Source organism: Anguilla anguilla, chromosome 3, assembly GCF_013347855.1.
Source record: "Anguilla anguilla isolate fAngAng1 chromosome 3, fAngAng1.pri, whole genome shotgun sequence".
Taxonomy (NCBI): Eukaryota; Metazoa; Chordata; class Actinopteri; order Anguilliformes; family Anguillidae; genus Anguilla; species Anguilla anguilla.
In genome coordinates this window covers 28873183-28894243 of record NC_049203.1, presented here as the reverse complement: position 1 = coordinate 28894243, position 21061 = coordinate 28873183, and the positions used below count along the sequence as shown (strand labels likewise).

At 39.0% G+C, this 21061-nt stretch overlaps 1 protein-coding gene across 2 annotated transcripts in view; it reads left to right on the top strand.

The window, feature by feature from the left end:
• Positions 1-15619, top strand: part of gucy1b2 (guanylate cyclase 1, soluble, beta 2) — a 112756-nt gene extending 97137 nt beyond the window's left edge. The window contains exons 14-15 of one of the 2 annotated variants that reach the window (XM_035408230.1): positions 6995-7179; positions 14128-15619. In XM_035408230.1, the coding sequence (XP_035264121.1) occupies positions 6995-7179; positions 14128-14258 (316 nt within the window). In that variant the 3' untranslated portion in view covers positions 14259-15619. Of the gene's footprint in view, positions 1-6994; positions 7180-14127 lie in introns of those variants that run through there. The other variant, XM_035408231.1, reaches the window with a different exon arrangement.
• Positions 15620-21061: the final 5442 nt, after the last annotated feature.

The following is a 21061-nucleotide window of genomic DNA, read 5'->3' as shown; positions in this document are numbered from 1 at the left end:
TGACACTTGAGGCTGAGCTAACTAGCATGTCCACTCCGTTGATGCAAGCTTGACACTTAACGCTAAGCTCCTTGCCGAGTCAGACATCCGTGTTTAATTTTAGAGACTCTGTGATTATACTTGATCATTTCATAGGACTATAGAACTATAGGAGTGGCTAACTATAGGATTGAGTGTCTCTGAAGCCCTCACATAAGTAGTGAGATTGTTCCATAAGATAGGAGCTCTTTGAGCAAAGGCTTTACCGCCTACTGTAATTTTAAAAATGCATGGAATTTTTACAGAACCAGCATCTTGTGAACAAAGTAATATTTGAGGAGAGTAAGGAAAAAGTAACTAAGATAGTCAGGGGCTAAACTGTTTAGAGCTTTATACGTTAACAGCAGGATTTCATAGTTGATTCTATATTTGACAGGCAGCCAGTGAAGAGATGTAAACACTGCACTGATATGTTCCCATGGCTTAGCTCTAGTAAGGATTCTAGTAGCTGCATTCTGTACAAGTTGTCGATGTTTCAATGCCGAGACAATAAAATGTTACAGTAATCAAGTCGAGAGGATACAAATGCATGATTTTTCAGCATCCTGGGGGGAAAACATCTTCCTTAATTTAGAAAATGGAGGAGCTACTACAAGCTTATCAGTTTTATCAGAATTCAACATAAGAAAATTTATGACCTCTAACTTGGCTATTGGATCAACTTCACCTAGTTTAAAAGATACATAAAGGTGCATGTCATCTGCATAGCAGTGGTAGTTAACACCATGTCTGATTATGATGCCCCCATGTACAAGGAATAAAGCAAGGGACCCAACTCAGATCCTTTGGGTACTCCCAGGTTAACCCTGCCCAAGCACCCTGTCGTCAAAGCTAATCCTGGTTCCTTTGACTGTCTTGTATCCATCTGCCTGCTGACTCTGTTCTTTTGTGGTATGGACTTCAGCAAAGGCAATATCTTCTGCCAAATCCTTCTGCAGGGATTCAATATTTTTGGAGTAAGTCCCATTCCTCTCTCTTGCAGGGCATTCTTGAAGATTACATCCACAGGAAGATGAGGAACTCGACCTCGACAAGCATTAAATAGAATTGGAGAAAGCCTGTTGTTTCATGGGCTTTGCGGTTGTATAAAAATGTCAGATGTGGAGCATGTGTTGCCAGCTTTGTTTGGAGCATGGAGGTAGGGCTATAATCATATTGCCTAGCGTCCAATTAAAATGCTAAGTGGTGCTGTTTTCCACTGGGTGAGAAGCGGTCCTATGCGACCTATACGTGATGGACTTAGCAGTCTGATCAGGACACTGAAAAGCATGGGCAAGCTTAGTAAATTGATCTGTAATCACAAGCACATCCACAATTTTATTATTTTAATCTTCAGCACAGCAGAAGTCAATGCAGTGGTCTTTATGGTTACCAGCCACACACACCCCTCAGGCTCTGGACTCTTCCCAATGACACAACAAGCACAGGACCTCACGTGTTCCCTCACATCTGTCCCAGAAGAATCTCTGGTGGATAAGATGCAGTGTTTTGAACTAGCCCTGATGGTCAACATCATCAACCTCTGATGACCTCTTTCTTCAAAGAAGGTGGCACAGTGTACTGGTATCTCTTACGCTTCGTCAGTGGGTCTTTAGATACAGAATCCCATTATCAATAGTCAGTTCATCCCATTGCTTAAGAAGCTTGGCCACTTTCTTTGACTCTCTTGCTTTTTCGTGCCTGGATGGTCTACGGTGTCGATCTACAACATGGCTCTGGCTAGCACAGTGTCTTTCATCTGCTACATCCTCAAGTCATCCTGAGAGTAAGAAGATAATTGCCCAGTGTCTGACTGGCACTGCATGTGATTTGCTTGTGAGACAGCTCTTGATCTTGTCCAAGTCTCCCAATCTACCAAGCTTTGTAAGACTCACTGGACATACCTCCAGCCTTAACAATGGATCTCACTCTGCCTTTCATTTTACTGCTTACTGCATTTTACTGCAAATTTTCACTTGCGCTGGATGATCGGAACATATCTTGGACTGTGCTGCAGGCTCGCTTCTCTGACTCTGTAAGGTTCCCTTGTTAGGTGGTGGCTGATTCTACATGCTGCAAATGGTTCTCTGCTCAAGGCATCAGCAACTGTGTTCCTAGGGCTCGTACATACTTGATGTCGAACTCATAGGCTGCGAGCTTCACCACCCACCGTTGCTCAAATGCATCTAATCATGGGTTTGTCAGAATGTACATGAGTGAATTGTTGTCTGTCCAATGGAAAAACCTGTGCCCCTTCAACCAGTGGCTGAATTTATCACAGATAGCTCATTCGAGAGCCAAGAACTTCGATGAGCAGTTCGCAATGAGTCTCTGATGACGTCACTTTTCCAACAATACATTATTACGTTGTATTATGGAGGACCTAAAGTTCACATAATGCTGATCCAATCGGATGTTTTGAAACTGAGCACAATCTCTTAATTACACTTGCTGATTCCGTCAGCACAGTTAATAATCTTTTCCTTTGACACTCTGATAAAAAGCAGACTCCTGTGAACTGCCCTACAACAGGACTGAGCAAAGATTCTACCCACCACTATTGTCACCGACTGTGGGAAAACGGACAAGAGCAGTGTGCACAATGAACTTAGCTACCAAAAAACACCATAAGAGGGCGTCAAAAGAACAGCACCTCATTTGTCTAGTTGAAAACATTAGACCATTACTCCCTTGAGGATAATAATATGTAATATTTGGCAAACTTGTGCAGGTACTTTTTTCCTCCTGCTACATATGCATAATTATTTTCTAAAAAATCATCAAAAAAATCAGCTCCAGCAGTAGAAATTGTGATCCCTCATAGTGATCACTGATCCCTCGATGTATTGTCGATTGACACAATCCTATACCCGGATATTCCATCTAGGTGTTTGGTGAAAACCTGGCTAGATTTTGTTGAAATGTGAAAGTTTTCTAGCTGGCTAGGACATAGCCAGACTATATCCAGGTAAAAACTGAGATGAATTAGGGCTAAATTCAGCTAACCTTTTAACTCTCAAAACATTTCTCAACCTAGATTTCCACCCCTCTAGACATTAAGATTCCATCTACATTTGGACCCTATGTCACTCTCATTTCTCTTCTGTCCAATTGCATTAAAATAGAGACGGGCCATGATTCTGCCATTAGCTTCCACTGGAAATAAAGAAGATGGAAGAGAATTAATTGTTACAGTTTCTACCCACTCAAGTTGTAAGATTTCACAAATTGTGACAACCATGACAACATTGTGGAAACATTTCTTAAATTTTTTGGTGAACTACCCCTTTAAGTATTCAGCCAGAATCTCAGACCGTAACATCTGTGTGTCCCACCAGAAATCAAGATTCGTCAGACCAAGCAACATTTTTTTTTCAGTCTTCATTGTCCAGTTTTTGCAATCATTTTCCCACTATATTCTCATCTTTCTGTTCCTCCTGTCCAATGGGTCATGGGCAGAGACTGTAAAAAATATGGACAAAGCTACTGTGACGTCACCCATTGACTCTCCGTGGGTCTCCGAAAATACGTTTTGAAGCTCAATGGCGGGCGCGGCCATTTTGGAGTTGGAGCCAAAACCACAGAGTTTAAAAGCCGCTCTGTGATTTTTACAATTTGATTGACAGTCCGGTGCGGAAAAGCCCATCAACCTGAACGAGGCTAGCTGACTGTCTGCCGTTATGTTTTAAAATATATTATCAGATGTTTACGGAGTTTAATTTCCATCCGTGACTGTACTGTCATGTAATCACGTTATATGTATGACATTAAAAATACAATTAGGCTATGTTCAGTTATCTTCAATTCATGTTTCTCAGCAAAACGAATATGCTTAACTAGCATATCAGCTTGCCAGTGAGCTAGGTAGGCTATCCGTGGTTAGCTCACGCATTAGCAATATGAACCACAGGGGAAGAACATTGACTACACTGATGGTCAATCAATCGGAGATGTGTAGGCTACTGGTGATTTGACTAGGCTAATTTTCGTATAACTGTCTGGTAGATCTGCTGTTAACCGAGCAAGTTATCGTCGTAGGTTTTCGCCAGTCAGTTAATGAGCCAGTAACTGCTACTACTAGCTACTCCATCGCCGTTTGTGGTGTTCACTTGCTGGGTGACGCTAGCTGACCGATCGTTCGCAAATCACTTTCTACCGAATAAAAATTAACACTGTCAGCGGTTATTAACAAATCTACCAAGTATTTTAATAACTGATCTGCAGGCGTGTAAATATGACAACGCACTTTGTACAGCAAGTTTTCCACCTGGTGCATGAAGACAAAAATAATGTAGCCTACGTTGAATTTCTAATTATTATTAGGCTATCGTTTTTTTCTTGTAAATCATCCAAACCAATGGAGAAAAGCCAATATACGCAAGGAGCCCCCAGAACCGATTCTGAGAACCACTGTCTTAAATGCCTAGCTTGTCGGTCTCTTAAATGCTAAAAACATATTCCTTTCTAAATGCCAAGATGGTTAATTTCGTTAAATTCTGTGTGTGTGATTTCAGCAAATGAACCTTGAGACTCTTAATTCGCTTCGTGAAACTGAAAAAGTGTTTATCCCAAAATCGGGATTATAGTAGCTTTGTCACATGCTTGAAGCATGGCCCAGGTAGACATTTACGGAATGTACACGACTGACAAGCCGCCAAACACGTCTGACAGATTGAATGTTTGCCGGTTAAGGTTAGCTAGCTAGTCAAATGGCTTGGTAGCCGAAGTTGCGAACTGTTTTAGCATAGGCTACTACTGGACTACCAAATATAGCAAGCTGATTACGCTTTCTGCCAACTAATTATTTGGTTAAGTAGGCTAAAGGAAATAGTAAAAATGACTCGGCTACCGAAAAACTTAAGAGGAGGATTATTTTATGGTCGTCTAGTGCAGCTGTAAATAGCACACGCCATAATTAAATCACCACGAAATGGGATGCTTGCATTTTCAGACTTAGCACAGGCGGACCGTAGCCGGCGCCGCAATGTCAAGGCCAAGAGACGCCACCGCCCACCCCAGTGACCATAGACTGTAGCCCCTACTATAGCTCAGTCCTCCGCAGTAATCCGGAAGTGACGCAAGCTGTACCTCATTGGTCCAGAACAAATATTGGCACAGTGCCCAAATGACGCAATAAATCATGAAATCGACCCATGGACAGTCATAAGACCAATAAAATACACCTATTATGACTATTTGTTCTTGTGAGAAAAAATTATTGACTTTGTATTTTGATCGCATTTGTACCGTAGACTTACATGGAAACCGGATATGAAAACACCTATACTGGAGCCATCCGTAGTGGCGCTAGTGAGCAACCAGGAACTACAACACCAGGAAATGAGCTTCAAAAACGAAGTCTGGTTTTGGCCGCTTGGTCATGGGTCATGCCGGGAAAAACGCTTGAATGTAAGCGTATGCAATATAGCACAACATGAATATGGGACTTTTGTGCTTCATGACATGCATGGGCTATTTCTGACATAATGTGTCTTGAACCCCTAATTGCATTTCTGGCACTTTATTTCTACATAAATTGAAAAGTAAACTAATCTAAGCAAGTATTGTAAATGGTGAAAGTGCTTCATTTTAAGCCATTTTCCAAGTCTCTGTGATGTTCACATCTATAAAGCTTTTAAACTTTTCAGTCAGAATGAGCCAAAATCCCAAAGGAATGTTTACAGCACCTAGTTGAATCCATACCAAGACAAATTCAGGCTCTCCTGGAGGTGAAAGGGGGTCATACCCAGTAATAGATAGGAGTACTTAAGAAAGTGGCCACTAAGTGTATTTTAATTGAGACAGCTTCAGAAGGCTAATGAAGGATCTACCCCCAGTGCACCTTCTTTTATCTGTATTGTCAGCAAGGTGAAGATTAATTGAAATATGTTTAATTTTACAAACCCTGGAGCTTTAATCGATAACACCCGTGTTTCATGTTTGGCACTCTGAATATTGAACACAAGTGTATCAACAGTTAAAACACCTCAACTTATCCAACATGCAAATTTTTATTTAATTTGGTAATTATTATCAATGATATAAATTATTAAGTTGCCAAATTCATTGATAGGCAGAGAAAACTGTTGGATCAACCTTTATCAAAATGTACTAATCTAAACCAGATTAAAATAAAAAAATGTATTAAATTAGAACAAATATTCACATCTAATCGAAAGACGATGTTCAATTACCTTGTGTTCGGTATTCAGAGTGCCAGACGTCCATCGAGGGTGTTAATGCTTAAAAATGCTGGGTTCGGAAAATGAAACATATTTCAATTAATCCTCACCTTGCTGACAGGTTACAGACATGTGCACTCACACAAGAAATTAATGAAAGAAGATACTAGACCACAGCGTGTTTGTCCCAAAGTAATCCAAAATTCAAAAACCCAAAGGCAGCAGAATATTCTAAAAGAACAGAGATGAAATGTAGGATGCCAGACCTAGACGCAGGACTCAGATGCCCACTTCCAACTAACTGTTACATTAAATTACATTACAAACATTACAAACGCTGTTATCCAGAGCAAATTACTCAACTTTTTTTAAATAGCATTTTACATTGTATCCAATTATACTGCTGGATATATACTGAAGAAATTCAGGTTAAGTACCTTGCTAACGGGTACAATGGCAGTGTCCTACTGGGGAATCGAACCTGTGACGTTTAGGTTACAAGACCAACTCCAAACAATTACAAACAATACAATAACTGTTACAAACATCTTCCAAGAGGAGGGGTGAGGGGCATGGACACCTCCTCTTACACACACACACACACACACACACAGACACACACATCCTCACCTCAGATGGCTAACCCCCCTCCAGTTCCTCCTCTGTCTCATCTCCAGGCTATGCTGGCCAAGCGCTTCAAAGCTTCCAATGGCTGAGAATGGCCAAATAGTGAATTACATGTCTGACAATATTTTCTCCACACTGTATCAATACGGGTGTTGTTTCTGTCATAGTGCCCTGGAGGATAAAGGTTTTGACATCAGTGCGAGGGGGGAGATCCAGGTGAAGGGGAAAGGCCTGATGACCACATACTTTCTGCTCCAAAACTTGTGTATCTCTGAAGAACAAATCATGGGGAGATATGGACAGCCTTGTACCTACAGGGATAACCATCAGGAGGACCCAGAGAGCAAATCAGGTAAGAGGCAAATGGGGCAAAGATGGTTGACGATGCAGTAATCATCATACTCCTGTAGGGGAAATATATAAATGAATCAGGTCCATCTCAACAATCCTCATGCGTGGGTGCCAAGGAATTCAGTGGATATAAATATTGTTATAAACACTTTTCAGGGTTTCCTACAGAAATAACCGCAATGACCAGACACTCAGCGATTAAAAACTTAAATTAACTTCTGTACTTTCTGACCTCATGTCAACAGACAGAATTCACAAAAAAACTTCCACACAATAAAACCCCCAATGCAAAATGTACATATATAGAAGTACACATGTTTAAAAAAACAAAAATTTGCAGCCCCCATGGCTAGTTTGCTACTAGTGCATTGGTAACGCATTTGCTTATGGGACCATGAGAGGCACGGGTTCAAATGCCACCTTGGACTCAACCTCTTATTACTTGTTACACTGGCCTACTTGCTAACTAATAATTTTGATAAAACAATAAATAACTATTGCTTTTGAAACTTTGTGGAAACATATATTTCTGAAATCTATTCTCTATCTTTTCAACACTCTTCAAGACATTAAAGAAAGTCCCTTTTTGCCATGTTCTATTGTTTGCATCCTTCTGGGTAAAATCCACCCACACTTTAGAGTTTTGCTTTCAGCATTTTGACCGAGTTTAACATTAACAAGCCTACTAACGAGCAACACGGCAAATGTATAATGTAAGTACAGACAGCACCGAAATTAAACACGGAAACATGCTTTGTGATTTGGCCGTCTAGGTAACGTTGTCAGTCGTATGGGAACTGGCTAAGTGATAACAGCCCTCCTCAAATTCTGAAGCCCTTTTCCCCACTTTCTAAAGGGTGAACTACAATGCCCTGATACAAAAAGAACTTGAAAGCCCCACGCATCCCATTGTAAGTCAATGGTGAAGCCCATTGTAAGCCAAAAAAGAGGCCCATGTTCTCTGTGGAAATATAAAGTCAATACATTTTTATACAAAAAATGATGGTTTAACTAGTTAACCCCATCCCTTGTAATGTCTCTCCTGGGTCTGATTTTTGAAAGTAATTATGCCAGTATTCTTAAATTTGAGTAAATTTCAGTGGATGAAATTTGGCTCCTCATATTACCATATGATCATATAAGGGAACTCCCCATCCTGGCTGCCTGGGGTATAGAGAAGAGTGCTTCAGTGGTAGGTGTAATGCTGCATCATCTGATTCGATCTCACCGTTCTATTACGTTGTCTGCTGCAATCTTCTTCTCTACAAATTAATCACTATCTACTTCTGTTGCTAGCTGGCTAGCTAATCCACCCATCTCTCTCCTTAACTACTGCAGTGCTAGAAAACATCACAAGCTAACTTGCTGACTGATATTAAACATACAATTTCATACACTGAACTTGCTCTGGATTTTAAGGTTTATGGTGTTATGTGCAGATTTCCATTGCCTCAAGGGAGAAGGGTCCAGTGGCTACAGCACCCCAGGGGTCAAATGTAGAAAAACAGAAAAATAATAATGTGTAAATCTGAGGGCACTTTATTCTCCAATAAAAAAAAAATCTCTTCTGGGGTTTTTTGAATAAGGTAGTGAGTGCCGTTTTTTTTTCTCTCCTTTCCTTTTTTTAGTGACATTTTGTATGCTGTAGAATTCTAAGTTCCACAGGACGCACTTGGCTTGCCACAGGAATTTCTACCTATGGACTTATCTACCATATTATTTTAGTTGCCACACCTCCCAAAGTGGTCTTATGCACTCGGCTTGCCACAGGAATTTCTACCTATGGACTTTTCTACCATATTATTATAGCAGCCACATCTCACAAGGTGGTCTTATGCCCCCAGCCCACCACAGGACTTCCTACCTGTGGACTTATTTACCATATAGCCAGAACCCCATTCTGGTCTTATGCCCCCGCCTATAGAACTTTTTTATCACAACACACATGCCCATAATGCTTTTTAATCATGCTTCAATAACAACAAACCATCAGATAAATACAATTTAAAAGGGTTATTGGGTTACTCTCATCTTAATAACAGAATAAGTGAAATTTTCCAAAAATCTATTGAGGGTGATATTTTAAATTTACTCATCTTTCCTCGGGTTCTGTAGTCAAAATTAGAGAGTGCTTCCAATCCCACTGCTGCCACCAAAAGTAACTGTAGGCATTTCTTAACAAATATTATGGTGTTGAAGATAAAGATAACAAATTACAGAATCAGGAGCTCCTTTTTATAATTTAAAGGGGAATTGCACTTTATGACACTTCTGGGCTCATTTTCATACCTACCAGGAGTTTTGTGTGCATCCTAGATGGTTTTTAGGTTGCTTGCTTCAATATTTAGATATTTGTAGATTTTTGATTCCCGTGTGAGCAAAAAATATTGAAATTATTTACACAACATTACTATTTACATTTTTTTTGAATATCGTGATTGTCATTAATACCGGTACAGTGGTTACTGGTTTTGTTTGATTTATTTGCCTCTGCGGCAGAGGTTCTGCTGGCCAGAGGGAAATGCTTGCAGGGTTCTGATAGTAAGGGGCAGCAGAGTGTAATTTTTCCTCATAAGGACAGCTTCCACCATTCTGCATTGTACTTGACGTCACGCCGCGTTGCATTTTGGGGTGATTCGCTATCTTAAGATGAAAGCTTAGCTCTGTGATTTTAAGATGACATTAGTATTTGGGAAAAATAAAACCCTAATACCAGCTAATATTGGGCTGATATCAGCAAAGAAGTCATTCAAACTCGTTTTGGCAATTTTTCAGAAAACACATTTTCATGTCATAAATGCTACTCAAATAACAACATATAAATACCTAACTTGTCAGAAAATAACAGCAGTTTTCTTCAATACGATTTATTATCTGCTTCCCTCTTCCTGGGTAATCACTCTAGTTGCAGAGGGAGGTGACTGCTGGCAGTGTATTCACGGGTGTTCCACGCACAAACATTAAAACAAAATTGGCATCTGGGCTCACTCGAACAGGTCATTTGGCTTTGTTTACGAGCATTTGTGAATGCACCTAACACTGCACTGAAGTCAATTGGGTCATTATGAAAAATCTAACCTCATTGAAAGTATTCTTACACATTTTGCACATGTTATAATAAAAAATCACTGAAATGTTTTACATGTCATTCAGTTATTATACATTAATGCTTTCATATATTCAGGTGTCCTAAAATGTTAAGCTGTTCTAAGGAACTACAGCAAATTCAGAAACATAATGTCAATAAAAAAGAAAATTTTAAAAAACGGGCCTCGCTATCTTATTCAAAATAACCCCTGATTTTTTTTTTTTTGGTGAATGAAGCGTCCTTAGATTTCTACATTAATATTTTTTTACATTTGACCCCTGGGGTGCTGTAGCCTCTGGACCCTTCTTTCTCCCTGGAAAAAATGGAAATCTGAACATAACCCCATAAACTTCAGTTTATGTAATTGTATGATTAATATCAGTCAGCAACACAAGTAACCAATTGATTCTTGTTTTTCGATTTCTGTCTTTAAAATGAACTTCGAACACCCATTAATTTCTTGCTTTTTAATTTTGGTTCCTGAAATAGAAAACGATTGGCCAAAAAGTTCACGGATCCTTTCCCCCCAATGATAGTTTGCATGCCGAGGGAAGCAGCTAATATTTAACATCGTATTAGGAAACAACTGTTATTTTATGGAAAGTCAACGATTTATATATTGTTATTTGATTATACTGTAGCAATTAGGCCATTATGGATTAAAAATAAACTGTCAAACTCTGTTTTATGAAAGTCGCCAAAACAGGTTTGACCTCCCAAGGGATATGTATCATCGCACACTTGTAGTTGGTTGGGAACTGGGAATCGAAAAGACCCATCTCCTCTTCATCGTAATTCTTTTAAAAAAAAGCACCCATTTGTAAAACTAAAAGGGTGAACAAAGATCTCCAAATGAAATTTATTTAAGATCATTTAACTTGCTTTCTTGCACATCTTTGAGCAAACAGAACATTTAAAAAATAATGAAACAATAGGCCCTAGGCTATGTTGTAAAACTATTTTCTTGAAATAAAGTACTCAGCTGGATCAATTCCAGCAGTTTTATTTCTAAATTATATTGTTTGTTTTACAGTACATAGGCAATTTATTTAGATTATTATTATTATTTATGATTTATTACCATTTTAAAATCATTGCATACATGAAAACACATAAAGACAGCCACAGACCAAAACACGCCTGGTGACAATAGCCCAGTCAACTCTTTTGTGAGAGAAGTGTGAAGTCATTTTTGTTTGTTTAATCACCATAGTTACCGTGCTCATACTCAAAATGGACAGGATGATTGATTGCTGAAAGAATTGTGCTGTTTCACTTTTAGCTGCATTTTTAGATGCTAAACCCACATTTAGGTTAGGGAACTACAGGCGCACAATTGTAAAGCGTCACATGCCCAACATTTTAAGCAGGGGCGTGAAAATGCGTCCACCTCTGCACTGCACTGTCCTGTAACTGACCTGCCAGTTTTGGGTCTCTTTCCTTGGTTGTTAAATCACCTTGGATTTCTACATTAACTTCAATAGGCAGCAAGCGCTTTTGCCCTGAAGCATGCGCAGTAGAGGCGGTTTCCCCGATACTTCCTAGGCTTCACCGCCTGCCCTCTCCTACCCTCTCCAGTTCTTATGTACCCTCTATGGTCTGCGCACATCTTTGCCAGTCTCTCTCAAAGATGCCTCAAAAAAGGAATTTTTTCACACATCAAAATGTTAAATAATAATTGTTTATTTTAATAATTCAGTCATTTCAATAAATGTCCATTCCCCTATTCGGTAAACAAGGAACTAGACGCTGTCCGGACAGAAACTACTATGGGCAATTTGCCTTGAAGAAATTCTAATTTAAAACAATTAATTTCGCATTAAAAACAAACACAAAACCAAAACCTACTATACAGACCAATCTGATGTGTGCTTATAATAAATGCATGTGATAAATGCTGTTTCTTCTTCATTAATCATTTGGTATAGGACTGAATTGCATGTCAATGCAATCCTCAAATGACGACAGCAGCAGTGAACAAAAAGTTACATTTACACCGTGTTACATTTATGATGCATTACATTTATACCGACTCTCCCCTATATCCCAAGTGAAACTAACAGGGATAACGTTAGACTGTGCTCAAAACTATCTGACTATTGTTAAGTTTCAGTCTGACCACAAAGTTTATTGAATAAAGGCTGCTTCATACTTTCCGCGTCTGCGTATCCGCGAGGGTCCGCTTTGGTCCTCGTGACGCAAATGTCGTCATCCGCCCATGTCTGGAGGGTCCGCGCGGACCCCTATGCGGACGTCCGTGCGCAGCCCAAAATTTGTGAACGCACGGACTGTACGCATAGCAAGCATGCCGACTGCGCATGCTCCAGATAACAAAATTTAATGGATGCTTGTTTTGAAGAGAGTTGTGCGAGGAGATCTGCCGTTACCCACATTTATATTGTCTATCTGGGCATTCATAAAAATATTCTTTCACCACTCAAAAATCATATTCCGTCATAGCAACAAGACAAACCCGACAATAGCCCTAAGATATGCCAATACAGCAGTGAAAACGCTGCTGACTGAATAACAAAATAAACGAGACAAGGTTTTTTTAAATGATACCATGTCATTCTACAGTCAATATCTGGGATTAAATATTGAATAAATATACAAGCTTCCCATTGGTTTTACGCGTAGAGATGTCCCTTTTGAGACTGACTGGTCATATATTGTCTTGGACAATCCGTTTGTGAAATACATGCGCATTTGTGATGCCTGGATACCTTCCAAAATAGCTGTGCGTAATACCACACCTGTTGTTTACGGCGTTGTCGCCCTTTTTAGTACAGTCTGGCTTGATTGGCAATTCATTTATTCAGTAGGTGAGAGTATAAGCTTTCTAACGATGAATAGTATGTCTAATTTTGCTTTTGGAATAGCGTTTTATAGGTCAGCGTAACTGAAAATTTTCTTATTGCATTCACTTACACATTCACTCTGTGGTAATGGTACTGCAATGGAGTGTAGATCGGGAAATGCGCATGCGTGGAACACCAGACCGACGCGGACCTTCAATTGTAGTATGAATGGAACCGGGTGTGCGTCCTCGCGACCGGTACAAGTCCGCAGCTGTCCGCGGGCGCAGAACGCAGAAAGTATGAAGCAGCCTTAACCGTTTATAGACGTACATGTCATTCAAATACACACAAAAATGTTATGGGTAACAAGCATGTCCCTATTTTCAGCTTATCTTTAAAATGTATTTTTCTCTCCTTTCTTGTTAAAATAAGAGCAGCGGTAACACTGTTCTACTTTGCTTGTGAGTCCGACAGTTGAAGTGTTAACTGGCAGATATGGGTTTGAGAGCTCACATTTGCTACCTGGTGGTGGTTTTGCAAACAAAAGTAGTTCCTGTGGAAATACAAAGAGAACATATGTTAATTTGCCACTGCTGGGAAAATCTCTCGCGGCAGAAGCACCAAATGAAACCAGTAACCACTGTATATTGTGACATCTCTACTTGAATTATTATGGTTACTGTGGCCTGTTGTTTATAAAAACTACAATTAATCCCACTGTTCTGGACAATTTTATAAACTGGGTCTCTACATCTGGTCACCTGATCATCCCATCTATATTTGATTGACTGTGCAACCCCAAGCATTCTATTCCTATCTTAAACACCCATATCATCAAAATAAATGAAATTTTCTATCTCTGCTGGACTTCTTGGACAATTAAAATGTGTGAAAACACATGTAACTCTGCAGAAAATATTAACAGACCCCATGTGAAATTTACTGTGAATTGAAATCATTGCCAAAGCTGTGACTTTATGGTCAGTGAAAAACAGTTTTTTAAAAATATAGTGAATTCACAGAAGCAAATGGACAAGTGTTCTCTCTGTGCCTCACACAGATGCCAAGGAGACAGACAGCAGCAGAGAGGAGGGAGCTTTAACAGGGGAGAAGGCCCTGGTCTCGACACCATCCTTAGAGGCTGACCTCAACCCTGAGGCCATGAGCTCCAGGCTCTGCATGCTGCTGTGACATGCAAACAGCCTACATTCTGCCAGCGATGAACCTGCTCCGTTCTTGCCCTGGCAGTATTTCTAAAATAACGTGTGCACATCATGAATAGTGAAAGATGCATCATGAGTAGCTGACAAAATACCTCTATTTAAAAATTGTTGAATGTTAAAATGTTAAAGATTGGTTGGAAGGTTTTCCACAGCAATACTTTTTGCACAGAAATGTTTCTTTTTTCTTTTTAATGAAACATTACAGGATTATAAATCAATCCACAGGCACATTTAACATAAAATATAAGGTTAATTTTTCTGTGTTTTAATGCATTTTTCTTTTCATTTCTTTTCATCAGTTTACCCTGCTACTATTACACACACAGTTACAGACAAATAAAATATTCAAGCTCAAGCAAAGGAACCATGTGTATGTCAAACAAACAAACAGTAAAAACTGACCAGTAGGGATAGTGAATTTAATTGTCTGAAGTGTAACATTGTGTAACATAAGGCCCCTCAGGAGCATTGCTCCTTCCACCAGTGACCATTAAGTCATCAACTTCCACCAAGCAGCTCTGTAAAGGTTTCATCTGCACCTGCTGGCTGTGCCTTAATGTGCCTTATGGATGGGTCTGCCACCTCATTATATCTTCTTAAACATTATCCTGTCATCCCCCACCCACCCACAACTCCAGGTTGCTTGCAAGCACTGCACCCTACTTTTATGTGCTAATGGTGTCATGAGATCCACTGGATAGAAACGGACTGATAATGCGTACACACCAAGGGGAGTCTGTCACCCATTGGGCCCTGACAAATCTCCACAGCAGCTAGCTAAAAATCCCTGCCATTTCTTTTTTCTTTTGAAAAACTTCCTCACATTTAAATGAGAATACAAGATTGAAAATATTGTAAGCATGCTTTCTCTGGCAGTTGTTCTGGACTAATGTTTCCTGATGCACTGTAGACTTGAGTTGGAATGATCTTTTTTTTTTACAAGTATACATTGTGATTGTGTGATTGTAATGTACCCTTAATGTAATGTCTGCTAAATTAACATAATAGTACATAAATAACCGTCTTCATGTAGCATATACACCATATATGAATATGGTTAATCTGAGTAGTATGACCACAATAATTGTAATTAGTGCCTATGGTTTTCTTGGTTGGTGTCTGTTATATCATCAACGATACTGCAGTTTTAGTCTTATCATCTGCTTTCAGCTTAATAATGCAATCTTTGCATCTTCTGTTTAGCATAATTTCTAATAATAATACCATAGACTTAGACTTAAGGTGAGGCAAAATGTACATGCACACTTTGTAATATTGTACATTTAGACATATAGTTTCAAGTAAATTTCCTGTGAAAAAATAAAACCATTTACCTCAATGGTAACTTCATTTTTATTACTTTATCATTCACACTGGAGATTTTGTCCTCCATTAAAAAATTGCTTTGTCTTTTTTTTTTCAGAACAAGCAAAGGGCCATTCTGTCCATGCAAATATACTGCATATACAAAAAGAGCACAGTGCACAAAGGAATTGTGTACCTGCAAATACAAAATGTTTTACAGGGTTAAAAGGGTTTTTAAAAGGCTATAATTATTCCATTGTAATGAAAATATAAGAAATGTTTTTAATTTCCTCAGTCATGGAGTTTGTGGTTCAGATTAGAGAAAACATTCAAGTTAATCTTAAAATGGGAAATATCCTGAGGCCCAAAATACAACACAGTGGAACACCAGCTAAAATAAATGAAGTAGGAAAGTGATTGTTCACTGTAGTTTTTAATATCATTTGAGTTTTGGTTGAAGTTTCTGATGACCTACCAGCTTCACAATGGCAGGTAGCAAGTGTCAGCAAGTAAGGATTTAATTTAAAATATGTTTATTTTCTGAATCCAGTGGTTCCAACAGTCACTGCCCTTGTTAAAATTTTCAGCACTCTGAATACTGGACAGTTGCGTGTTAGAACCCCTCACTTAACCTACGTGTAAAATATATTTGATTTAATTTAATAACTATGTTTAAAATTAGAATTATCAATTATATTGCCAAATTCATTAATAGGTTAGTCTACAGAAAACTGGCGGAATCAACTAACAAGTCGAAACAAGCTCTATATCAGGTTTTAAGATTGAATAATTTAATTTACTACAAAGCAGTCAATTAGATTAATGCGTTGAAATCACATTCTTTATTGAATGCAGGCTCACTACTTATAAATTACAAAACAAGACATACAACAAAACATTAAACAATTGATTATGAAATACCATAAAAGGGAGACAGAGACGGATAAGCCAGACCTTGTCAAAGTGTTGCCCACTTCCAGTTTAAGCGCCACAGGATGAAAGGAAACCAGCTAAAAACACCCAACCATGGAACCACCACCAAAATAAGAAGAGAAAAACTTCTTCTCCAAGGCTCCAAAAGCAACCGCAACACAAAACAACCTTTTTCCTGTAGCAGTCTTAAATACCTTAACCAGCATGGCTTGAGGATGTTTGCCCTGATTGGGTATGCCGAGTTAAGGTGTAGGAGAGAAGGGAAGGGGGCTCAGAATAATTTATGACAAGACTGGCCTACCTAAAGGCATTGCATTCAAACTTAAAGAGGAAATGGGAAAGGGAAATGTTAGGTATGTAGCCATGCAGGGTCTCTGACCCCCGATGTGGTGTCCCGTGTCTTCTGGTTTGTCTCTTCTGAGACAACTCTGCCAGAGGTGAGACCCATAGATAAGACCTGCCTAGATTAACGTATCAGGGGATTTTGAATTTCCCCATTCACAGGGTTCCCACTCATTCTAGGGAATCATTTTCCAGGACTTTTCAAGGACAATTTCCATGACTTACAGACATGAAACATCGACTGTGGTAGCCCAAAGCCAGTGGTGGACCGGGGGGGGGGGGCAATGTGCAAGTACCATAACCATTCAAAACTTTGTGCTGCCGTGTAATCTCAGCAGCAGAGAAAAATACAGAAAAAAATACATTAAAATATGCATAATCTCTGCTCTAAATATACTGTTTAATAGCTTAATTTATAGCCTAGCCTACAATTTTCCAGGACCTCACAAATATTTCCAGGACATTTTGTACATTTTCTCATTTTCCAGGTGTTTGACATGACTGGAAAACTAGTCGATAAATTTCCAGGTTTTCCAGGATGAGTGGGAACCCTGATTCACATTGGCTTTGATGCTTGTGAACGGGAAGGCAGGCCACATTCCCTCTCTAAGGCCATAATCTGACACAGGGCATTTGAAGATTTGTGCTGGAAAATACACTTAAAACTCCAAAGGAGTCTGTGCAGAGATACAGTGGTTCCACAAGTGAATATTATTATATTATTCTTCAAAAAATGATTGTCTTAATTTAAGTTTGAACTATTCCCTATGGCCATGCAACCTGAGGACAAGGCAATTGTGGCACAGCTTCCTATATTAAATTTACTACATGGACCAGTCAATAGGGTTGACTAAATATTGGATTTCAAAAAAGTATGGGGGCGGATATTATTAACATAATACTGGGCTATTTGTTTATTTATTTATATACGGTCTATGGAAAGAGCAAAACCTTGTGGGACAAGCAAGGATTAATTTAAAATAGGCCTATGTTTTTTTTTTATACAGCAGTGCCAAGAGTCCTTGTTACTCTGAATACTGAACACAAGGGATATTGTGTGCTAGAATAGCAATGCAGATATGGATGAAACTTGGTGACTAAATTGCCTGTAGAAAATGAGTAGATTTGAAAAAAGTGATCAGATGATTTAGTTGCTGAGAGGTGATGTAGTTACACAGTCTATTAGGTGTTTTTCTTTTGCCAGCTCAGTTTCATAAATAATTTTGTTACAACATTGGCTTCTGTCCAATTATATTTCATCCAAGTGAAAATATTTCTAAAAGTTAACTAACTCCTGAATCTTGCTGCATGAAACACCCCAGGTGCCATTCTAGTTAACATTGTCTAATATTGTCTCGGTACAGGTAATGACACAAGTGGAGTTCTCTCATCATCTGCTGGAACAGCAAGAAAGGAGATGACTATAAAAACACCTCTGTTAAGCTTAAACTGTTATGTTTTTCATACTTTATTAGGGGGTTGCTTCTTGCATATTTTTCTGACTAGAAATATTTTAAAGACCTTATATGGTCTTACACCTCTTGGACAGCTTGAAACCATGGGTCATTTAAAATGTTGATCTACAGGCAGAGCTTTAAGCCGCGTTTCCACCGCAGGAACTTTACCCCGGAACTAGGAACCTTTTGAGGAACTCAGTGCGTTTCGACCGCAGGAACTAGGGTCTAAATTTAGTTCCGGGGGCTTTATTTTACCCCCAAAAAAGTTCCTGCTCGGGGGGTAGTACTTTCCAAAAGTACCGGAACCTTTGGGGAGGGGCGCTGAAAATTTCTGATTGGTCGACTACTTGCAGTGTTTTATTTCTATTATTATTATTTCTTATTTCTATGCCATGTTTAAAAATCTGCAGCCGCAAACCAATTTATTTTCATAATAACTTCACATCAAACTTGTATGTTATATGTGGCGTAGTAGCCTAGTTTTGGTTATAGCCTGCCAACGCCTTGGAATTATAACGTGTGCTCCTCTGTTCTTTTCTTGCTTTAGTATTCGTTTTAAAAAATGCTAAGCATTCGTGCTGGGACAGCATATTACGTACCAAAACATTCAAACGGATTAATTCGGTTGCTGAATATTTTCTTCCGGATTTTCTTTGTTAGCCCGTTGTAATTGACTCAAAACGTTTGATACAGTTATGTGAGGTATGCGGTAGTTCTGCGTAATTCACATTGGTGATACAATAAAAGCAAACTGGAAATCACCTTCCGCACTTTTTGTCAGGGTAAAATAACAGGTTAATTCTAGTAATCGTCCCTTTTGCTTTTTCAGACTGCCGTAATTTTACTCTGCCATTCTTCAAGTCCACAAAAAGACCAGGAAGACTATGGACTAATTTATGGTGCATGGTTCGCATCTGGAGGGCACACTTCGCTGCTCGGCTAGCAGTAACTTCGAAGGAAAGCAAACGGTGGCTGTACCACTGCTAATTTAAATTTTCATGCAAGTCCGAGTTTTCGTTCTATTCTTGTCATTTTGCGATTAGCCTATATGGAATTGACGATGAGAAAGTAATCAAACAGCAAATTGTTTACAACGTGTGCATGTTTTCTGCTGTTGTTGCCAGTTATATTGGAAATGTGAATGCATTCTGTCGCCTCGAATGTCAAGACATGAAAGTGAATGTTCGCATAAAAACATAATGAATGTGTTTGAGAGGATATATAAAACAGTTACAATCTGACTATTGGCCTATTATATCCTATTTGTTGCATAACAACAGTCCAAGTTCAACTACCAATGACAGTTTTGCTTGAGAACGGTGAAATATGCCTAGTCATTGTTGGTAACCCATTGTATATAAGTGGAATAAACCCCTCCGGGCTGTCCCGGTTATTAGAAAATAATGTAGGCTACTTCGGTGGCAGTATGGGGTTACAGAAGAAATCATAGTACAGATGGACCGACGACAACGTCGCTTTTTCATACGTCAGTGGGCTAATTTGCCTAATCTTCGCGGGACTTTAGACCGCGGTGGAAACGCAGACAACCATGGGCTGAAGGAACCTTTTAGTTCCTTGAAAAGTAGTTCCTGGGACTTCCGGGTACTTTTGGTGGAAACGCGGCTTTAGATGAGGTGAGTAGCTGTGTGATTGTATAGTCAATATCTAATAGTGTGGTGTGTTGTTAAGTTCTTGAGTATACACATCTTGAAACGGCACTTAACCTTCTTAATGTGTTAGAATGTTGCACACACCTTTTGTGTTGGCGAGTCAAATTTGACCCATGTTTTAACTCAGCACAAAACACTCAAAAAACAATGATTGTCATCCAATATTGTTTTATACCTCATAACTAACTTACTGTCCATTCATAACCATACAATCACTTTCTTTTTTTATTTCCTGGTCCCAAGACCATTTAACTTACAATATATCGTTTTCAGTACAAAAAGTCTAAATTCCCTCATATTTCCTATAGTGAAGACAAAGGGTAATTGCATTATCTGACTATAATAGACTAATATTAGAACATACTTTTGTATAATAAATTGCTTGTGGATTTAAAAAATAACTTTACATTATTAACTATAGTGACATCTGTGGTGTTATGGGTCAAAATTGACCTGTATAAATCTATGTTAAAAATAGATTAAAAGTATTTCTTTTTTTCCTAAAACCAAACTTTATTTTGTTCAAAATAACAAATTCAAATTGAATATGAACAAGAGGGTTTCTAAAATCATATGTAGTCAAGGCAGTCCAACTTACCTAAACAAAGGCACCACCATGAGTATCCATTTGTAACATGAAAAATGTCCTGTTATTTGAATAATAATCCAAATTCAAAGCTCAATTGAAGGCCTAAACTAATATTTGACTTCAACATCTCTTTGCCAAAGGTTGCACAAGGTTTGATTGAAGGCTCAAAATAATAAACTCTCTCACCAAACGCCAGCCCGGGTCTCCTGACATAGCACAGTGACTGGGAAAAGGTCTCAAATCAAATCAAATCAAATCAAAATGTATTTATATAGCGCATTTCACAAACAATTGTCAAAATACACTTCATAGACAACCCTGGCCTAAGCCCCCACAGGAGCAAGCCTAACAGTGGCAAGGAAAAACTCCCTGTGGCAGATCCTCTGAAGAACCCAGGCTCCAGCGGGGGCACCCATCCTTTTCTGGTCGGCTCAGGGTGTAGCTTGATGACCAACATGGTCAGTTAGTCAATGTT